The sequence below is a fragment of the Rhinoraja longicauda genome, chromosome 5, assembly GCF_053455715.1.
Source record: "Rhinoraja longicauda isolate Sanriku21f chromosome 5, sRhiLon1.1, whole genome shotgun sequence".
Taxonomy (NCBI): domain Eukaryota; kingdom Metazoa; phylum Chordata; class Chondrichthyes; order Rajiformes; family Arhynchobatidae; genus Rhinoraja; species Rhinoraja longicauda.
This window is the reverse complement of record NC_135957.1, coordinates 53,555,346-53,570,585: the sequence shown is the minus strand read 5'-3', so window position 1 is coordinate 53,570,585 and position 15,240 is coordinate 53,555,346. Positions and strand designations below refer to the sequence as shown.

Genomic DNA, 15,240 nt, shown 5'->3' with positions numbered 1-15,240 from the left:
ATTTAGTGTGCTCTGTGAGTTGCAATGTTTCTGGGTACTGGAGAAAAGGAATCAGCAAAATATATAATAACATCCTGTACCCAATAAGCAAGAGTTTCATGCATAACTCAAAGTGCACTGGCAGAACCGAGGTTGGAGTCAGATGCATGTTCTGGTTAGTGCATTGAGAGAGACATTCAGGTGCTGAAGCTAGTACAGATACTGTTGCTAAATGGGTGAAGTCTTCATACTGGAGAACGACTGGAGAAATTTGCACTTTTGTTTTGGGTCAATTCAAACATTGCAAGAAAAGTTGGCTTCATGGATGGAAGCAGAGGGTGATGGTGGAGAGTTGCTTTTTAGATTGGAGGTCTGTGACTAGTGGTGTGCCTCAGGGTTCGGTGCTGGGCCCATTGATCTTTGGCATCTATATCAATAGAACATACATGGTATGGTTAGCAAGTTTGCGGATGACACAAAAGTGGGTGGAATTGTAGATAATGAAGATGGTTGTTAAAAAATTGCAGCAGGAACTTGAGCGGTTTGGCAGGTGGGCTGAGGAACAGTTGATGGAATTTAATACAGAGAAATGTGAGGTGTTGCATTTTGGGAGCACTAACATGGGCAGAACCTATACAGTGAACGGTACGGCTCATTGTAAAGCAGAAGGATCTAGGTGTACTGGTACATAGTTCATTGAAAGTGGCATTACAGGTAGATGGGGTAGTCATAAAGGCTTTTGGCGCATTGGCCATCAATCAGAGCATTGAGTATAGAAGGGAGGTCCTATTACAGTTGTATAAGATGTTGGTGAGGCCACATTTAGAGTACTGTCTTCAGTTTTGGGCACCTTGTTATAGGAAAGATAGACACAAAATGCAGGAGTAACTCAGCGGGACGGGCAGCATCTCTGGAGCGAAGGAATGGGTCATGTTGGAAAGAATGGGAAAGCTGTTGTCGAGCTGGAAAGGGTGTTGAGAAGATTTGCCAGGACTAGAGGGCCTGAGCTATGGGGAAAGGTTAAGCAGGCTAGGAGTCCTATTCCTTGGAGCACAGGAGGATCAGGGTGATCTTATAGAGGTTACAAATTCAAGCGAGGAATAGATTGGGTAGATGCACAGTCTCTTGTCCAGAGTAGGGGAATCGAGAACCAGAGGACATAGGTCTATGGTGAGGGGGCAAGGATTTAATAGGAACCTGAGGAGTAACTTTTTCATGCAAAGGGTGGTGTGGAACGAGCTGCTGGAGGAGGTAGTTGAGGCAGGTACTATTGCTATGTTTAAGAAACAATTAGACAGGTACATGGCTAGTGTAGGAAGGAACAACAAATGTTAGTTTACACCAAAGATAGACACAAAATGCTGCTGTAACTTCAGCAGGACAGGTAGCATCTCTGGATAGAAGGAATGGGTGATGTTTCAGGTCAAGACCCTTCTTCAGACTGAAACGTGACCCATTCCTTCTATCCTGAGATGTTGCCTGTCCCACTTAACATAGATAGGACAGATTTAGAAGGATACGGCCCAAGTGCGGGCAGGTGTGACTAGTGAAGATGGGACATGTTGGCCAGTGTGGACAAGTTGGACTGGAGGTTCCTGTTTCCACGCTGTAGGACTCTATGACTAAAAAAGGAGAAAAAAATGTGCCAGAGGTCTTTTCCCAGAAAGATTGATAAATACAGATTTATTTATATAATAGTGGATGAGAGAATTCTGGAATTAACTAAGAAACAATTGACTTGTCGTGGATCGTAATTATCTTCCTAATTGGTATTCATTCTGTTAATTATTTATTATTAAACAGAAATACTTAGTTTTCTACTTGGGACGAAAATTTCTGACTTTCTTTGCAAACATTTTTGAGTAATCTTAATTCAAACACCCTTTCCAATGCATGATGTTTTTTTCATTGCATTGATAATTTCCTTTCAAGTTGTACTTGCCACTGTACATTCCTCATTATGCCATGGGAATGCACATAGTAAAAGATGTTTATGTCATTGACATGAAATAGAGAAGATTTTTAAGAATGGTACAAATACGAAACCAATGCATAAATGTTAAAAAAAACCAAGAGCCGTTCAAACGGGCAGCATAGTGGCACAATGATAGAGTTGCTGCCTTATAGCTCCAGAGGCCCGGGTTCGATCCTGACTACGGGTGCTGTCTGTATGTACATTCTCCCTGTGACCGCGTGGGATTTCTCCAGGTGCTCCAGATTCCTCCCACGTTCCAAAGATGTACACATTTGTACATGTTGGCTTCTGTAAAAGGGTGTAGGATAGTGCTAAGGAGTGATCACTGGTCGGCGTGGACACCGTTTACCAAAGAGTCTGTTACCATGCTCAAAGGTCTCCATCTTTATAGATAATAGACAATAGAAAATAGGTGCAGGAGAAGGCCATTCGGCCCTTCGAGCCAGCACCGCCATTCAATGTGATCATGGCTGATCATTCTCAATCAGTACCCCGTTCCTGCCTTCTCCCCATACCCCCTGACTCCGCTATCCTTAAGAGTATCTAGCTCTCTCTTGAATGTATTCAGAGAATTGGCCTCCACTGCCCTCTGAGGCAGAGAATTCTTTTCCAGATAGATGCTAATAAAACCAGTCCTGCATGTTCTGACTCTTGATGAATATATACCATCAGTTTCAGTACTGTCAACTTCCCAAATTGTTACCTTGGGTCCATTTCAGCTGCATGGAATCCTGATGTTGAGCTTGATCCAGGAATTTGCTTGCATCAATTGCAACTTCACAAGACAGCTTACTTTCCTGTTGACATTGAATCTGTTGACTGAATAGTAAAGGCTTTTACAGTATTTAAGGATTTTTCCAATTGCGTGATTGTCTTCTGCTTTTGTTCACCACAAACAACATCACATTACTTGCATTACACTCTGCATAACTGTGCAATAGATAGCCGAGGTAACAAGATGGAATTTAAATGTTATGAACTAGATTTATTTATTTGGGAATAATATCTGCAAAACTGGCGGAAAAAAATCAGAATGTAGAAGTAGATAAAAGAATCAAATTCGTGATTCTTGTATTTGTGAATAAAATTGTGTATGTTATCTGAAGAATGATTATTTGAAATGGTTTTTTTTTGTCTTTCAGTATTGAAAGTCATGTCCCAGTCTCCATGAATTATCACCTGAGTGATATTTTTATTGACCTGCTGAACATGGCTGCAGAGAACCTGGTCATGAATGGTCGCCTAGTTTACTGGCTACCTGTATATAAACTTGAGTATATATCAACTTATTTTTGCACTTACTGAAACCTGTAAAAAAAAAAACTTGATCTGAGTCAACTATTTTATGTTTAATGAATTGGTCTTTGGATACTTTAATACTATTCTATCTTGATCGTATCAGGTTACATCACTGATGATGTGTTCAGGATCATCAAGAGATGTATCTTATCATATTACCACAGTGAGAACTACAGTAGGTGGGAATCATAGTGTTCACCTCTCACCTGTGTTCACATCAGATCTGCCACAATTTGTCCTGCCTCTCCTCTTTCCCAGCTTTCTGCATTAAACTCCATTAATCCTTCCTCAGCCCATTTTCCCAGCTGATCAAATTCCTGCTGTAATTTTTGAAACCATCTTCATTATCTACCATGCTGCCTGACCAATCAGCTAAACAATACTGTATGTTTATCATGTGGCTGGCTCTAACCGAGCATTAGTAACACTTTAGCAAAACTTGATGTTACATTTGCAGCTTAAAGGTCTTTTATGAAAGATGTATGAAATCACATAATTTCTTTCTATTTTTGGTGCATGCTTGGCTTCAAAATAAAATTTGAATGTTTTTGTATACGCAAACAAATGAGGATACTTTGCACACTGCAACACATGCAACATAAACACAAGAAGATAACACCTTAAAGCTTTGAATAATATTCTAACATTAAAATAATATTAGGCAGTTAACCTTTCTTGCGTAATGTTTCCAATAACACAATTGTAGTTGGGGAATTTCGAAGGTACCAGAAACACATGCTGTGAACAACTGAATATTTGTAGTGTACAACAATTCAAGCAACTCACACACCCACCTTATCAAACACCACCTAATACACCTCTGTCAGATCTGCAGATCCCACATTGTCCTCATCAGTCACTTCATTACCCAAAGAACTGGAGCAGACAAGTCAAGCAGAACTGGAGCAGAAGCAAGAAGCAAGTCACCTTTCCCAGAGAGTCTCGACCTGAAATGTCACCTATTCTTTTTCTCCAGAGATGCTGTTTGTCCTGCTGGGTTACTCTAGCATTTTGTGTCTATACTTTAACTTCCATGGTATTGTCTTCGGAAAACTTAACATCTGTGGTAAGCAAGTACTGGAGTGTAATCTGACGGATAAGATGTATATGCATTTGGATAGACTGGGGCTGATAAAGCATAGTCAGCATGGTTTTGTCCATGGGAGGCCATGTCTTATGAATCTGAATGAGTTTCTTGAAGAAGTATCCAAAAAGATTGATGAGGGCAAAGCTGTAGACGTGGACCAACAAGGCATTTGATAAGATTCTGCATGGTAGGATAACCTGGAAGGTTAAATCACATGGGATCCAGGGATAGCTAGTTGACTGGGTAGAGAACTGGCTTAATGGAAGGAAGTGGAGGATGATGGTGGAAGGTTGTCTTTCGGACTGAGTGACTGTGACTAGTGGTGTGCCTCAGGAATTGGTGCTAGGCCCATTGCTTTTTGTAGTTCATATCAATTATTTAGATGGGAATGAGCAAAACATACCTTTAGACACTAAAGTGGGTGGTATTGTAGATAGTGAAGATAGCCGCAAAATGCTGGAGTAACTCAGCGGGTCAGGCAGCATCTCTGGAGAAAAAGAATAGGTGACATTTTGGGTCGAGACTCTCTGACAGAGGTGACTTGCTTCTTGCTTCTGCTCCAGTTCTGCTTGACTTGCTTCTGCTCCAGTTCTTTGGGTAATGAAGTGACTGATGAGGACACTGTGTGATCTGCAGATCCTGACAGAGGTGTATTAGGTGGTGTTTGATAAGGTGGGTGTGTGAGTTGCTTGAATTGTTGTACACTACAAATATTCAGCTGTTCACTGCAAGGATCTCGCATGTGTTTCTGGTACCTTCGAAATTCCCCACTACAATTGTGTTATTGGAAACATTACGCAAGAAAGACTAACTGCCTAATATTATTTTAATGTTAGAATATTATTCAAAGCTTTAGGATGTTATCTTCTTGTGTTTGTGTTGCATGTGTTGCAGTGTGCAAAGTATCCTCATTTGTTTGCATGTACAAATACATTCAAATTTCCTTTTGAAGACAAACATGCACCAAAAGTAGAAAGAAATGATGTGATTTCATAGTTTGAAACTTACCATAAATCTTTCGTAAAGGACTATTAAATGTTACTGCTCAAAGACATCAAGTTTTGCTCAAGTGTTACTAATGCTCGGTCAGAGCCAGCCACATGATCCATATATTCTTTAGCTGAATAACTGATGGATTAAAGTAATTAGTTCACTCGCATTTAATGCTTTTTATCATATTATGTAATAGTTCTATGTATCCAAATATTACCACTATTAGTCATTTCATTTTTTGTTGTTATCTGTGTGAGAACGTAATTTCTATTATGCATAACATAATAACTTATTTTGGGATTATATGCTGCAATGAAGCTACAAAAATAAACGTCAGGCCAAGTATTTACCCAGGAGTTGCATGGGTGCAGCATGCATAATCATAAATATCTGGCTGAAGTAATAGTCAAAGAACCACAAAATATTTTATGTTACGTACCCCACTGTTTATTTGTGTAGAGAGAAATACTAATCACTTGACAGTCTTGCATACACAATGTGACCTTTTAGGTATTACATTTTTTTCCACCTGCCTAAGGAAACATTTGAAGAGAGGTCCATTTAAAATCTCCATTTTAAAAATGGTTTATCCACAATCAGGAAACTATCTGCACATTTTTTTGGTAATTGAGGAGGCCACATAGCAATTATTAATATGACATCAACACCGAGTCTTTTAATCAGGCATTCTAAAATATACATTTTGGCAACATTTGAGCGTGTGCTCAGATGTTAACTCTGGTTCATGTAAACTGAGTAATCCTCACAGTTCTAAGTGAGTTTGGGTCTTTTGCTATTTATTCAATAACCAGTAAATTGACCTTTAATATTTTTTGCTCACCAGTCCTTTTTGTTGTTGTTCTTGTATACCTTGAGCATATCTGTTCTAATGCATAAAAACTAGTAACTTACTGATGTTTCATCATAAATATCAATGTGGCTCTCTTCCTAATACTCATGCTAGGGTTGCCCAAAACGAATTGATTTAACTCTGCATCATTAAAGATGCAGAGTTAAATCAATTGTTATATGCAATGGTTATATTGGTTATATACAATGGTTATATACAATGGTTATATGCCATTGTTATATGCAATGGTTATATTACATATAACCATTTTCCTCCAACTCTTTGTTTTAGTATTTATGCTCCTTATCTACTTTTTTTTTAAAGATTGTTTTTATTGGCTGCCATATCTGTAGCTACGTTGGTTTCTCTATTCCTCCACACATTTGAAGATACTGTATGTATCTATTTAAAAAAAGTTATTTTATGCTTGGGCTGTGATCTTTTCTTAGGTAGTCCTCAAGACTGAGAATGACTTGTTTCCACTTCAGTTTTGTGGCTTCTGTTCAAACTTATGAAGCCAATATGGGAACCACAGACCTTTCTACAAATAGGCTTGGTAGTGCCTGACAAGACACGCGGGTGGAGAGTCTGTGCATCTGTATTGACCGCATCTCTCACAAGGGCAATGATTACTCTTAATCTTTCAAATTGTGTGCATTTGTAAATTATACCAGGTGGGGGTGCTGTAAGCCAATAAATCAGCTACATTAGAAAATAAAATACTGAGTTGTATAAGCAAAATTTATATAATACAAGTATATTCATAGATCAAGCCTCAAGATTTTTAATTGTTGTGTGCTTGTAAGGAGAATCAGCTCACAATCTATAAGACCTGCAGATCTTAAGAGAAAAGATGCTCAAGATAGAGTCATAGAGACTTATAGTGCAGAAACAGGAACATCTAAGTTAGTCCAATTTGCCCACATTTAATCCATAGCCCTCTGAACGATTCCTATCAATATACCTATTCACGTTTAAAAATATATATTGTTATTGTACTTGCCTCGTCTAACTCCTCTGGCAGCTCATTCCATTTACCCATCACCCTCTGAGTGAAAACGTTGCCCCACAGATTCCTATAAAATCTTTTCCTTCTCACTTTAAACCTATGTTCTCCACTAGTTCTTACTTCCCTTATGCTGGGTGAAGGCTCTGGGCATTCATCCTATCAATTCCCCACTGATTTTAAACAGCTATATAAAATCACCCCTTCCTCTTGTGCTCCAAAGAATAGAATCCTAGCTTGCCCAATTTCTCCCTATAGCTCAGCCCCCTCAAGTCCTGGTAATATTCTTGTAAATCTTCTCTGCAAGATGCTGATGGAAACTGATTTACAAACATTATAGTTATGATTTAATTACAGATAGTCTACAGAGTAAATCTTTGTGGTACAATGTGTTCTGTAGGTTCAAAGATTATGTGTCTTTTAAGTGCCATAAATGATCAGCTGCTTCATTGTTGTACGAGAACATTTATCATCAGTCATATGGCTGCCCTGGTCCTTTCTCTTGTTGATGTTTTGGGATTGCAGTGTATAAGTCGTAATAACATGTATATCTACACATGCAGATAAATTATAGTGGTATAGGATTATATCTTGTATTTCCTTTATTCCTCTCACTGCAGCAAAGTAATTTCACTTATTTATGAACTGAGAATTGATTCTGCAACCCTTACTACGCACTGTGGTTTTGATGCATATCATTAAAGAACTGCTTTGAATGCTGGTCTAATTCCACCAATGTTACTATAATGTGATGAGACTTGTTTATCTTCTAAAGTAGAGTGAACATATTATTACATTATTTCTTGGCTGTGTTCACCTTAGAGATACAACGTGGAAACAGGCCTTTGAGTTTAGTTTATTGTCTCGTGCACTAAGGTACAGTGAAAAGCTTTTGTGTGCTAACCAGTCAGTGGAAAGACAATACATGATTACAATCGAGCCATCCACATTGTACAGATACATGATAAAGGGAATAACGAATAATGTTTAGTGCAAGGTAAAGTCCGATTAAAGATAGTCCAAGGGTCTCCAGTGAGGTAGATAATAGTTCAGGACTGCTCTCTAGTTGTTGGCTCATTTGCCTGATAACAGCTGGGAAGAAACTGTCCCTGAATCTGGAAAACTGTCCCTGAATCTGAATTTATGTACTTCCAGAAAACAATGTAATACTTCTTTGTAATCCCACATGAACACACCGAACGAGAGTGTTTAAATACCGCTGCACCTCCCTTCCCTAAGAACATTATCTGTACTCTTTTTATAGTGTGGCAACCAGAACAATACTCCCAATGTTGCTTAACTGAAGTTTTATGTAGTTGTAACATGTAAATGCACTCATTGTATTGATAACCTCCTTGCTGAGGACGACACACCATACATCTATGACTAAAAATAAATACAAATGAGGAAGAAGTAGAACCGTCTGTATCATGTCAGTTTTGATATGTATTCTAGCCAAGAGGTGTATTTGAATTTGTAATTAACTATACCATGTAAATATGAAAAAGATGGCATCAGAATTCACAGATTGTACTAATTAGTAGTTTAGTTTAGTTTAGAGATACAGCAAGGAAACAGGCCCTTTGACTCACCAGGCCCGCGCCGACCTGCGATCCCCGCATATTACTACTATCCTACACGCACTAGGGACAATTTTTACCAAGCCAATTAACCTACAAACCTGTACATCTTTTGGAGTGTGGGAGGAAACTGAAGATTTCGGAGAAAACCCACACAGGTCACGGGGAGAATGTACAAACTCCGTATAGACAGGACCTGTAGTCGGGATCGAACCTGGGTCTCCGGCGCTGCAAGTGCTGTAAGGCAGCAACTCGACCGCTGCACCACCATGCCCCCTACTAATACCACAACAGGAGTAGCTGGATCACAACAGTAGAAAATGCAGGGTAAAATTGTGGCCTTGTCAAAAACACTCCACTCTTGTACCATTTGGATGCTGCATTGTTTGACCCACACCAGTTGTCTTCCTGTTAATGCATATAAAAGAACCGAGCCAAAGATTTCTGTTGTAGAATTGTCATTCCTGAGACTACATTTCACTTTGTCTATTTTATCTTATTTCAGCTACACTGAAGATGTTATCCCTCAACATCCTTGCCTGAAGCTTATTAGTAACTGTGAACAGACTCTAACAGCTCATACATCACGACAGTTAATAACAATGGAAAAGGTGAAAGAATTTGAGGTATGAAGGTTCAATTTCTGTTTATCTTATGTTTTTTCTTTACTGCGGGGGGGGAAAAAGTAAAATGATTACATGAAAAGGGATTTTAATTATCTGTTTCATCATATGATCAAGGGAAAAATTCATAATAATTCATTTACATTATAGGTGTATTGAGAAAATAATATGCACATATTATTGAACTTGTGTGATGAGTCTTGTGTAAATACTCAAGCAGGTTTGGAATCAGATAAATAGTTTTCTCCTGTCCAGTTGTTATGTGAATTACCCTTCACCCAATTTAATCTCAAATTCTTTCATTCCTTTTTAAAATAGTTGGAAAAATCTTTAGTCAGAACAGGGTGGAAAATTACACAGATGTTTTTGTACAAAGATGTTTGAGTGTTGGGATGTTCCATTTCAGGATACACAATAAGTACAGGTTAACTGTGGTAGGATGCAGAGTCAGATATTCCAGAGCAGAAATAAAAACATTCGGGGCGGTATGTGTGGAGAATACAGATAGCACGTTCTTGGCTTTAGATTTATAGAACTTGTAGTTTATCTTCTTAATTGGAATATTCATGAATTTTGTTTTATTTAATTTTGAGTGAGCAACAAAAACCTCCCGAGAATTCTCCCCAATAGAACAAGTGAGGTCACTAGGGTTCATAATAGGGTAGAGTGCATATGATCTGAGAGTGATGCAATGGCCCAAATGGTCTTCCTGGAAAAGAACCTGTAGTTTTCTGCCTTAGAAAACAACTACAGTTGGATTGTCTGTCTGCAGTTCCCAGCATTTCTTTTCTCCTGATTTTCTGACTGAAAAATAGTGTTCAAAGCTTCAAAGTACTTGGATTTGTGATCTTTTTGTACTTTCTCTTCTTATCTCACTGTCTTGCAGCATCATCTTCCCGTGTATTTCTTGTAGCCAATGGCAGTGTTAATGTTGCTTTTTGCTCGGACGTCAATTAATTTAAAATCTAAGAAGACACAAGGGACCTTTTTTATCCATAAGAAATCGGTATTTCATGTGGATGAAGCCTCAGTCATATGTAACAGGAGCCGTATTATTCTGAGATGCTTATGTTAGTTCTGATGCGGTTTGCCTCAGGCTGCTTTTCTGCTTTGCAATTTGAAAATAAGATTTCTTTATTAAAAATGTAACGTGATATCTTAGACGTGTTTTAAATAGATATATTGCATGAATCATGATGAACACCTTTGCTGAGCTGCTTTCCTACAGTCACTGTCAACATTACTTTTTCATTTTAGACAGCTGTAAATATTTCAACTCCATTTTAATGTACTGCATCGTTCCATCATATTGCAAGTTCATAAGTGATGGCAGTAGAATTAGGCTATTCGGCCCATCAAGCCTTCTTCGCCATTCAATCATGGCTGATCTATCTCTCCCTCCCAACCCCATTCTCCTGCCTTCTCCCTATAACCTCTGACACCCATACTAATCAAGAATCTATCTATCTCTGCCTTAAATATATTCACTGACTTTGCCTCCACAGCCTTCTGTGGCATAGAATTTCACAGATTCACCACATTCTGACTAAAGAAATTCCTCCTCATCTTCCTAAAAGTCCTTTAATTCTGAGGCTATGACCTCTAGTTCTAGATTCTGCCATTAGTGGAAACATCCTCTCCACATCCACTTAATCTAAGCCTTTCACTATTCTGTACGTTTCAACGAGGTCCCCTCTCTTTCATCTAAACTCCAGTGAATATAGGCCCAGTGCCGTCAAAGGCTCATCATATTTTAAACTGCCTTCTGACCTGATATAAATATTTATCCAAGTGCCCTCCAAGTATGAGTGAGACTTTAGCATAAATTAGAGTGGAGGAGATTTGCCATTGATGACAATGGTTTTGTTAAAATGATGGGAACGTTTCAGTGATATGATAAGTCTGTGATCATCACTTGGGACCAAATTTCTCATGATTTTCCTGATGCTCCACATATTTGCTCGCATCGCAATGGGATTCATCAAGACAGAAACTTCAATGTTATTTTCACATTCTCAACCAATCATCTTTCTGGGTTGAAGTCGGGGGCTTGTTTTTTTTTTCAGTAGCAATATTTTAATATAAATGACTTGAAATTGCTCCTGCTAAATAGAGCCAGAAATCCCAAGATGACATTGCGTTTTCAGATATGTGCTTTCCTTTACCATGTTGATACCTGATGGATTTCCACCCTGATAGGAAAGAGGAATTTAAAAGAGATGCTCTATCAGTGGGAGTTATTGCATGCGTTACGTTAAAACTCTGCTGATTGGGAGGTAGTAAAGAGAGAAGATGAATCGAATTTTAAAGTGAAATACTACCTGTGTGTCTAGTGTGGGATTTACTTAGTTTTAAGGTGCAGATGCCAGACTGTTCATTCGGATCCCTCTGCAGTAAAAGGGCTGGGGTTTGTCCCCTGTTTGCATGTTGTTTAGTTGCCAATCTCACTGTGTTAGGCAGCCATGTCATTTGGCATTACTTGGTCAGAGAACAGTGGGAAATACACCGACATTGATTTTTGCGGTTTAATCTCCCTCCCTCCCCTACCTCCAATTTCCATTTCTTATGCCTGCTTTTATGATGGACTATTTCCACATGGGAGCTGCAATCAATCTCCTTTTGAATCCACTTTGTTGTTTCCTGTAAATGGACTCTGAAAAAGCTAATTCATGGTTGGGTAAAGATATAAATTGAAACAATTGGCTGACTTGAGCTGAGTGTGAAATGCACTTCAAGTTTACACTTGCATGAAGGTGAATTAATTCAACTGCTGCTGAATGATTGCGATTTGCTTAAAGCATGAACAAAACCAGCAAGTAGATTAGATTTTGATCATTGCTTCCCATTCGTTATCTGTGCTGTCATCTTCATTGACACTCTGAATGCTACATAAATTATGAATGACACCAGTCTCTGATGCGAGCATTTAATAAAAGCTGGCCATTGGCAGATTTTACTCAATTTCATGGGTACTGGTTGTTAAAATCTATCTTTATTTATATAAAATTATAAATTGCCCTTTATTGCTGTTTCAGATGTAACCACTGATTCCAGCACACTATGTTCTTGATCTTTTGTATGAATTCCCATGTGTTTCAACAGTAATATGTGCTGGCTATGACCACTGTGTTGGAAGCACATTTTGGTTGGCCTTGAACTCAAAACATTGTCCATTTAAACAACATTGTGAAAATGCTTAAATATTGAAAGAGAATTACTGAAAATGTATTCATCAGCTAATAAAATTCATAAGGTTTAGGTCATTGTGGTTTATGATTGGTATCTGAATTAGATTTAAAATCAGTCTTATCTGGATTATGAAAGCCAGATCAAAAGTTTCCTATATCTTCAAGTTAACAAAATGACATGAATTAAATTCTATGCCCTATCAGTCATATTCTTTATTCTACTTATTTTACATAATGAACCAATTTATTGCATCAGTAAGGATAACATTAACTGTGTAGCTCTGGCATTTAAGCATAAATGCTGCATTTTACTACTTCAGTAATCCATTATCTGGAAATACTGATGGTGCAGCATACAGCTCTGATGTATAAAAACCTCTTTATTCTATTTTTTTTTTCTAACCTTGGCAGGGTTGGCCATATGTTGTAGGGAGTGTGGACTGGGAATGTGGTCGGAGATGGTTCGGGAATACCAGGGGTTCAAAATGTTAGTGGGGTTGTGACAGGAGCCATGATCACGAACGTGAAATTTACGAGGTTCTATTTCCCAGATTCCCTTTGAATGCACTGGACTCATTTGAAAATGTATTTACGTGTTAAAGAAAATCTCAGTGTGTTGGACAAAGCAAGTAACAACACCCAATGGTCTGGAAAATCTGCTTGTACGGCACCAGTGAAGTCCTGAGGGTGTGTGATATTTAGAGTTTTACTATAATATACATTGTGAGAATGCAGGTAGCCACATGTTAAAAACAAAAAAACTTTGCAAAAGTAATCAAAGAATATCAAACGGAGTCTGATAGTTATCTTCAGGCCACTGAAATCTTGGGTCTACAATTTCTGCAGTCTCTTGTGTCCCCACTGGGTAGATGCAATACTTGAGAAGGTTAGGTGGGAGACCTTGTAGAGAAGTATTAAAAATTGTGAGTTTCAATAGTGTAGCTGGAACTAAACTATTTATTTTGCCATATCAGTTGGTAATCAGGTTAAATAATTGAGGAAGGCGTTAGGCAAAAAATAGAAATACTATATTTTCACACCCAAATGGGCAAGGATCTGAAAAAGTGGTGAAAGCGGAATCCGTTGCATCTTTCCAAACCAAATAAGAGGGCTAACTTGCAAGGTTACATGGAAGAGGCGATGGATTGGGATTGTTAAAAATGTATGAACTAGGGATTGGCCACACAGCTCCTTATATCTGCTTTGCCATTCATTAAGATCATGTCTGATATTGTTATGTCTTTAACTCTGATTTCCTGCATGTTCACTATAACCACTGGCACCCTTGCAGTTCTAAAAGTTTGTCGCAGCCTTGTATATATTTAATGACAGCCACAGGAAGTTCTGTGTATTCAGAAACTATGCCATCTAGTTCTATATTTCCCCAGGGGAGACATCCTTAATGATCAACCCTGGCAAGCTTCCTCATAATCTTATTTGGGCAGTACAGTGATGCAACTGGTGGAGCTGCTGCCTCACAGCATCAGAGATCTGGGTTTGATTCTGACCTCGGGTGCGATCTGTGTGGAGTTTGCATGTTCTTCCTGTGCTCCTCCAAGTGCTCCGGCTGCTTCGCAGAGCCCAAGGAAGTGCAGATTTGTACATTAATTGGCCTCTGTAAATTGCCCTGAGTCTGTAGGGAATAGATGAGAAAGTGGCAATAAAAGAAATGGTCTTTAATTGGCAATAAATGAATCTGATCTAATGTGAACAACCCTGCATTGTTCTTAAAAAACAAACAAATTATTGAATAAATTCCAATCTAGCCATGGCTGCCTAATTTTCATAGATCAACTGATATTGTATAATCAGCAGCCAGGTTCGTCTTGGCTGATTAAGCAGCATTTAACTCGATTTGCAAAATGTCTGAAAAGGAACCCTCGTACAAGACCAGAATAACATTGAGACTTGAAGGATGAGAGGGGATCTTATTGAAACATATAAGATTATTAAGGGGTTGGACACGTTAGAGGCAGGAAACATGTTCCCAATGTTGGGGGAGTCCAGAACCAGGGGCCACAGTTTAAGAATAAGGGGTAGGCCATTTAGAACAGAGATGAGGAAAAAAGATTTCAGTCAGAGAGTTGTAAATCTGTGGAATTCTCTGCCTCAGAAGGCAGTGGAGGCCAGTTCTCTGAATGCTTTCAAGAGAGAGCTAGATAGAGCTCTTAAGGATAGCGGAGTCAGGGGGTATGGGGAGAAGGCAGGAACGGGGTACTGATTGAGAATGATCAGCCATGATCACATTGAATGGTGGTGCTGGCTCGAATGGCCTACTCCTGCACCTATTGTCTATTGTAGAAACAAGCGGTAGATAGCAATCATACGATCTTGATGTCAGAGAATAAACCATGACAAGCGAGAGAGACTATAATGATGTCCCCCTAACTTTTGAAGGCACAGCCGTTACTGAGATCTACATCATCAATATCTTGAGTATCTCATTGAACAATAACTAGAATTGCAGTCAGCCATGGATTGTGTCACTGATGGAGGGAACTTGGTGTCAACTACTGAGACTGAAGGATTTCACAACATAAAGACCACGAAGGGTAGAAAATAAATATTAGAAATCAACAGTGCAGAAAAGTAGCCACTGTTAGAAAAATTAGACAATCCTGTGCTAACCCAGGTTTGCAAGGATTTTACTGAAGAACTTG

At 38.7% G+C, this 15,240-nt stretch overlaps 1 protein-coding gene across 4 annotated transcripts in view; it reads left to right on the top strand.

Annotated features, from left to right (window-relative positions):
- Window positions 1-15,240, top strand: part of trmt11 (tRNA methyltransferase 11) — a 72,958-nt gene that overhangs the window by 36,633 nt on the left and 21,085 nt on the right. Inside the window, exons 11-13 of one of the 4 annotated variants that reach the window (XM_078400174.1) lie at window positions 3,097-3,228; window positions 9,275-9,395; window positions 10,279-10,404. In XM_078400174.1, coding sequence (XP_078256300.1) covers window positions 3,097-3,228; window positions 9,275-9,395; window positions 10,279-10,305 — 280 coding nt within the window. In that variant the 3' untranslated portion in view covers window positions 10,306-10,404. Of the gene's footprint in view, window positions 1-3,096; window positions 3,229-9,274; window positions 9,396-10,278; window positions 10,405-15,240 lie in introns of those variants that run through there. The other 3 variants (XM_078400173.1, XM_078400172.1, XM_078400171.1) reach the window with 3 other exon arrangements.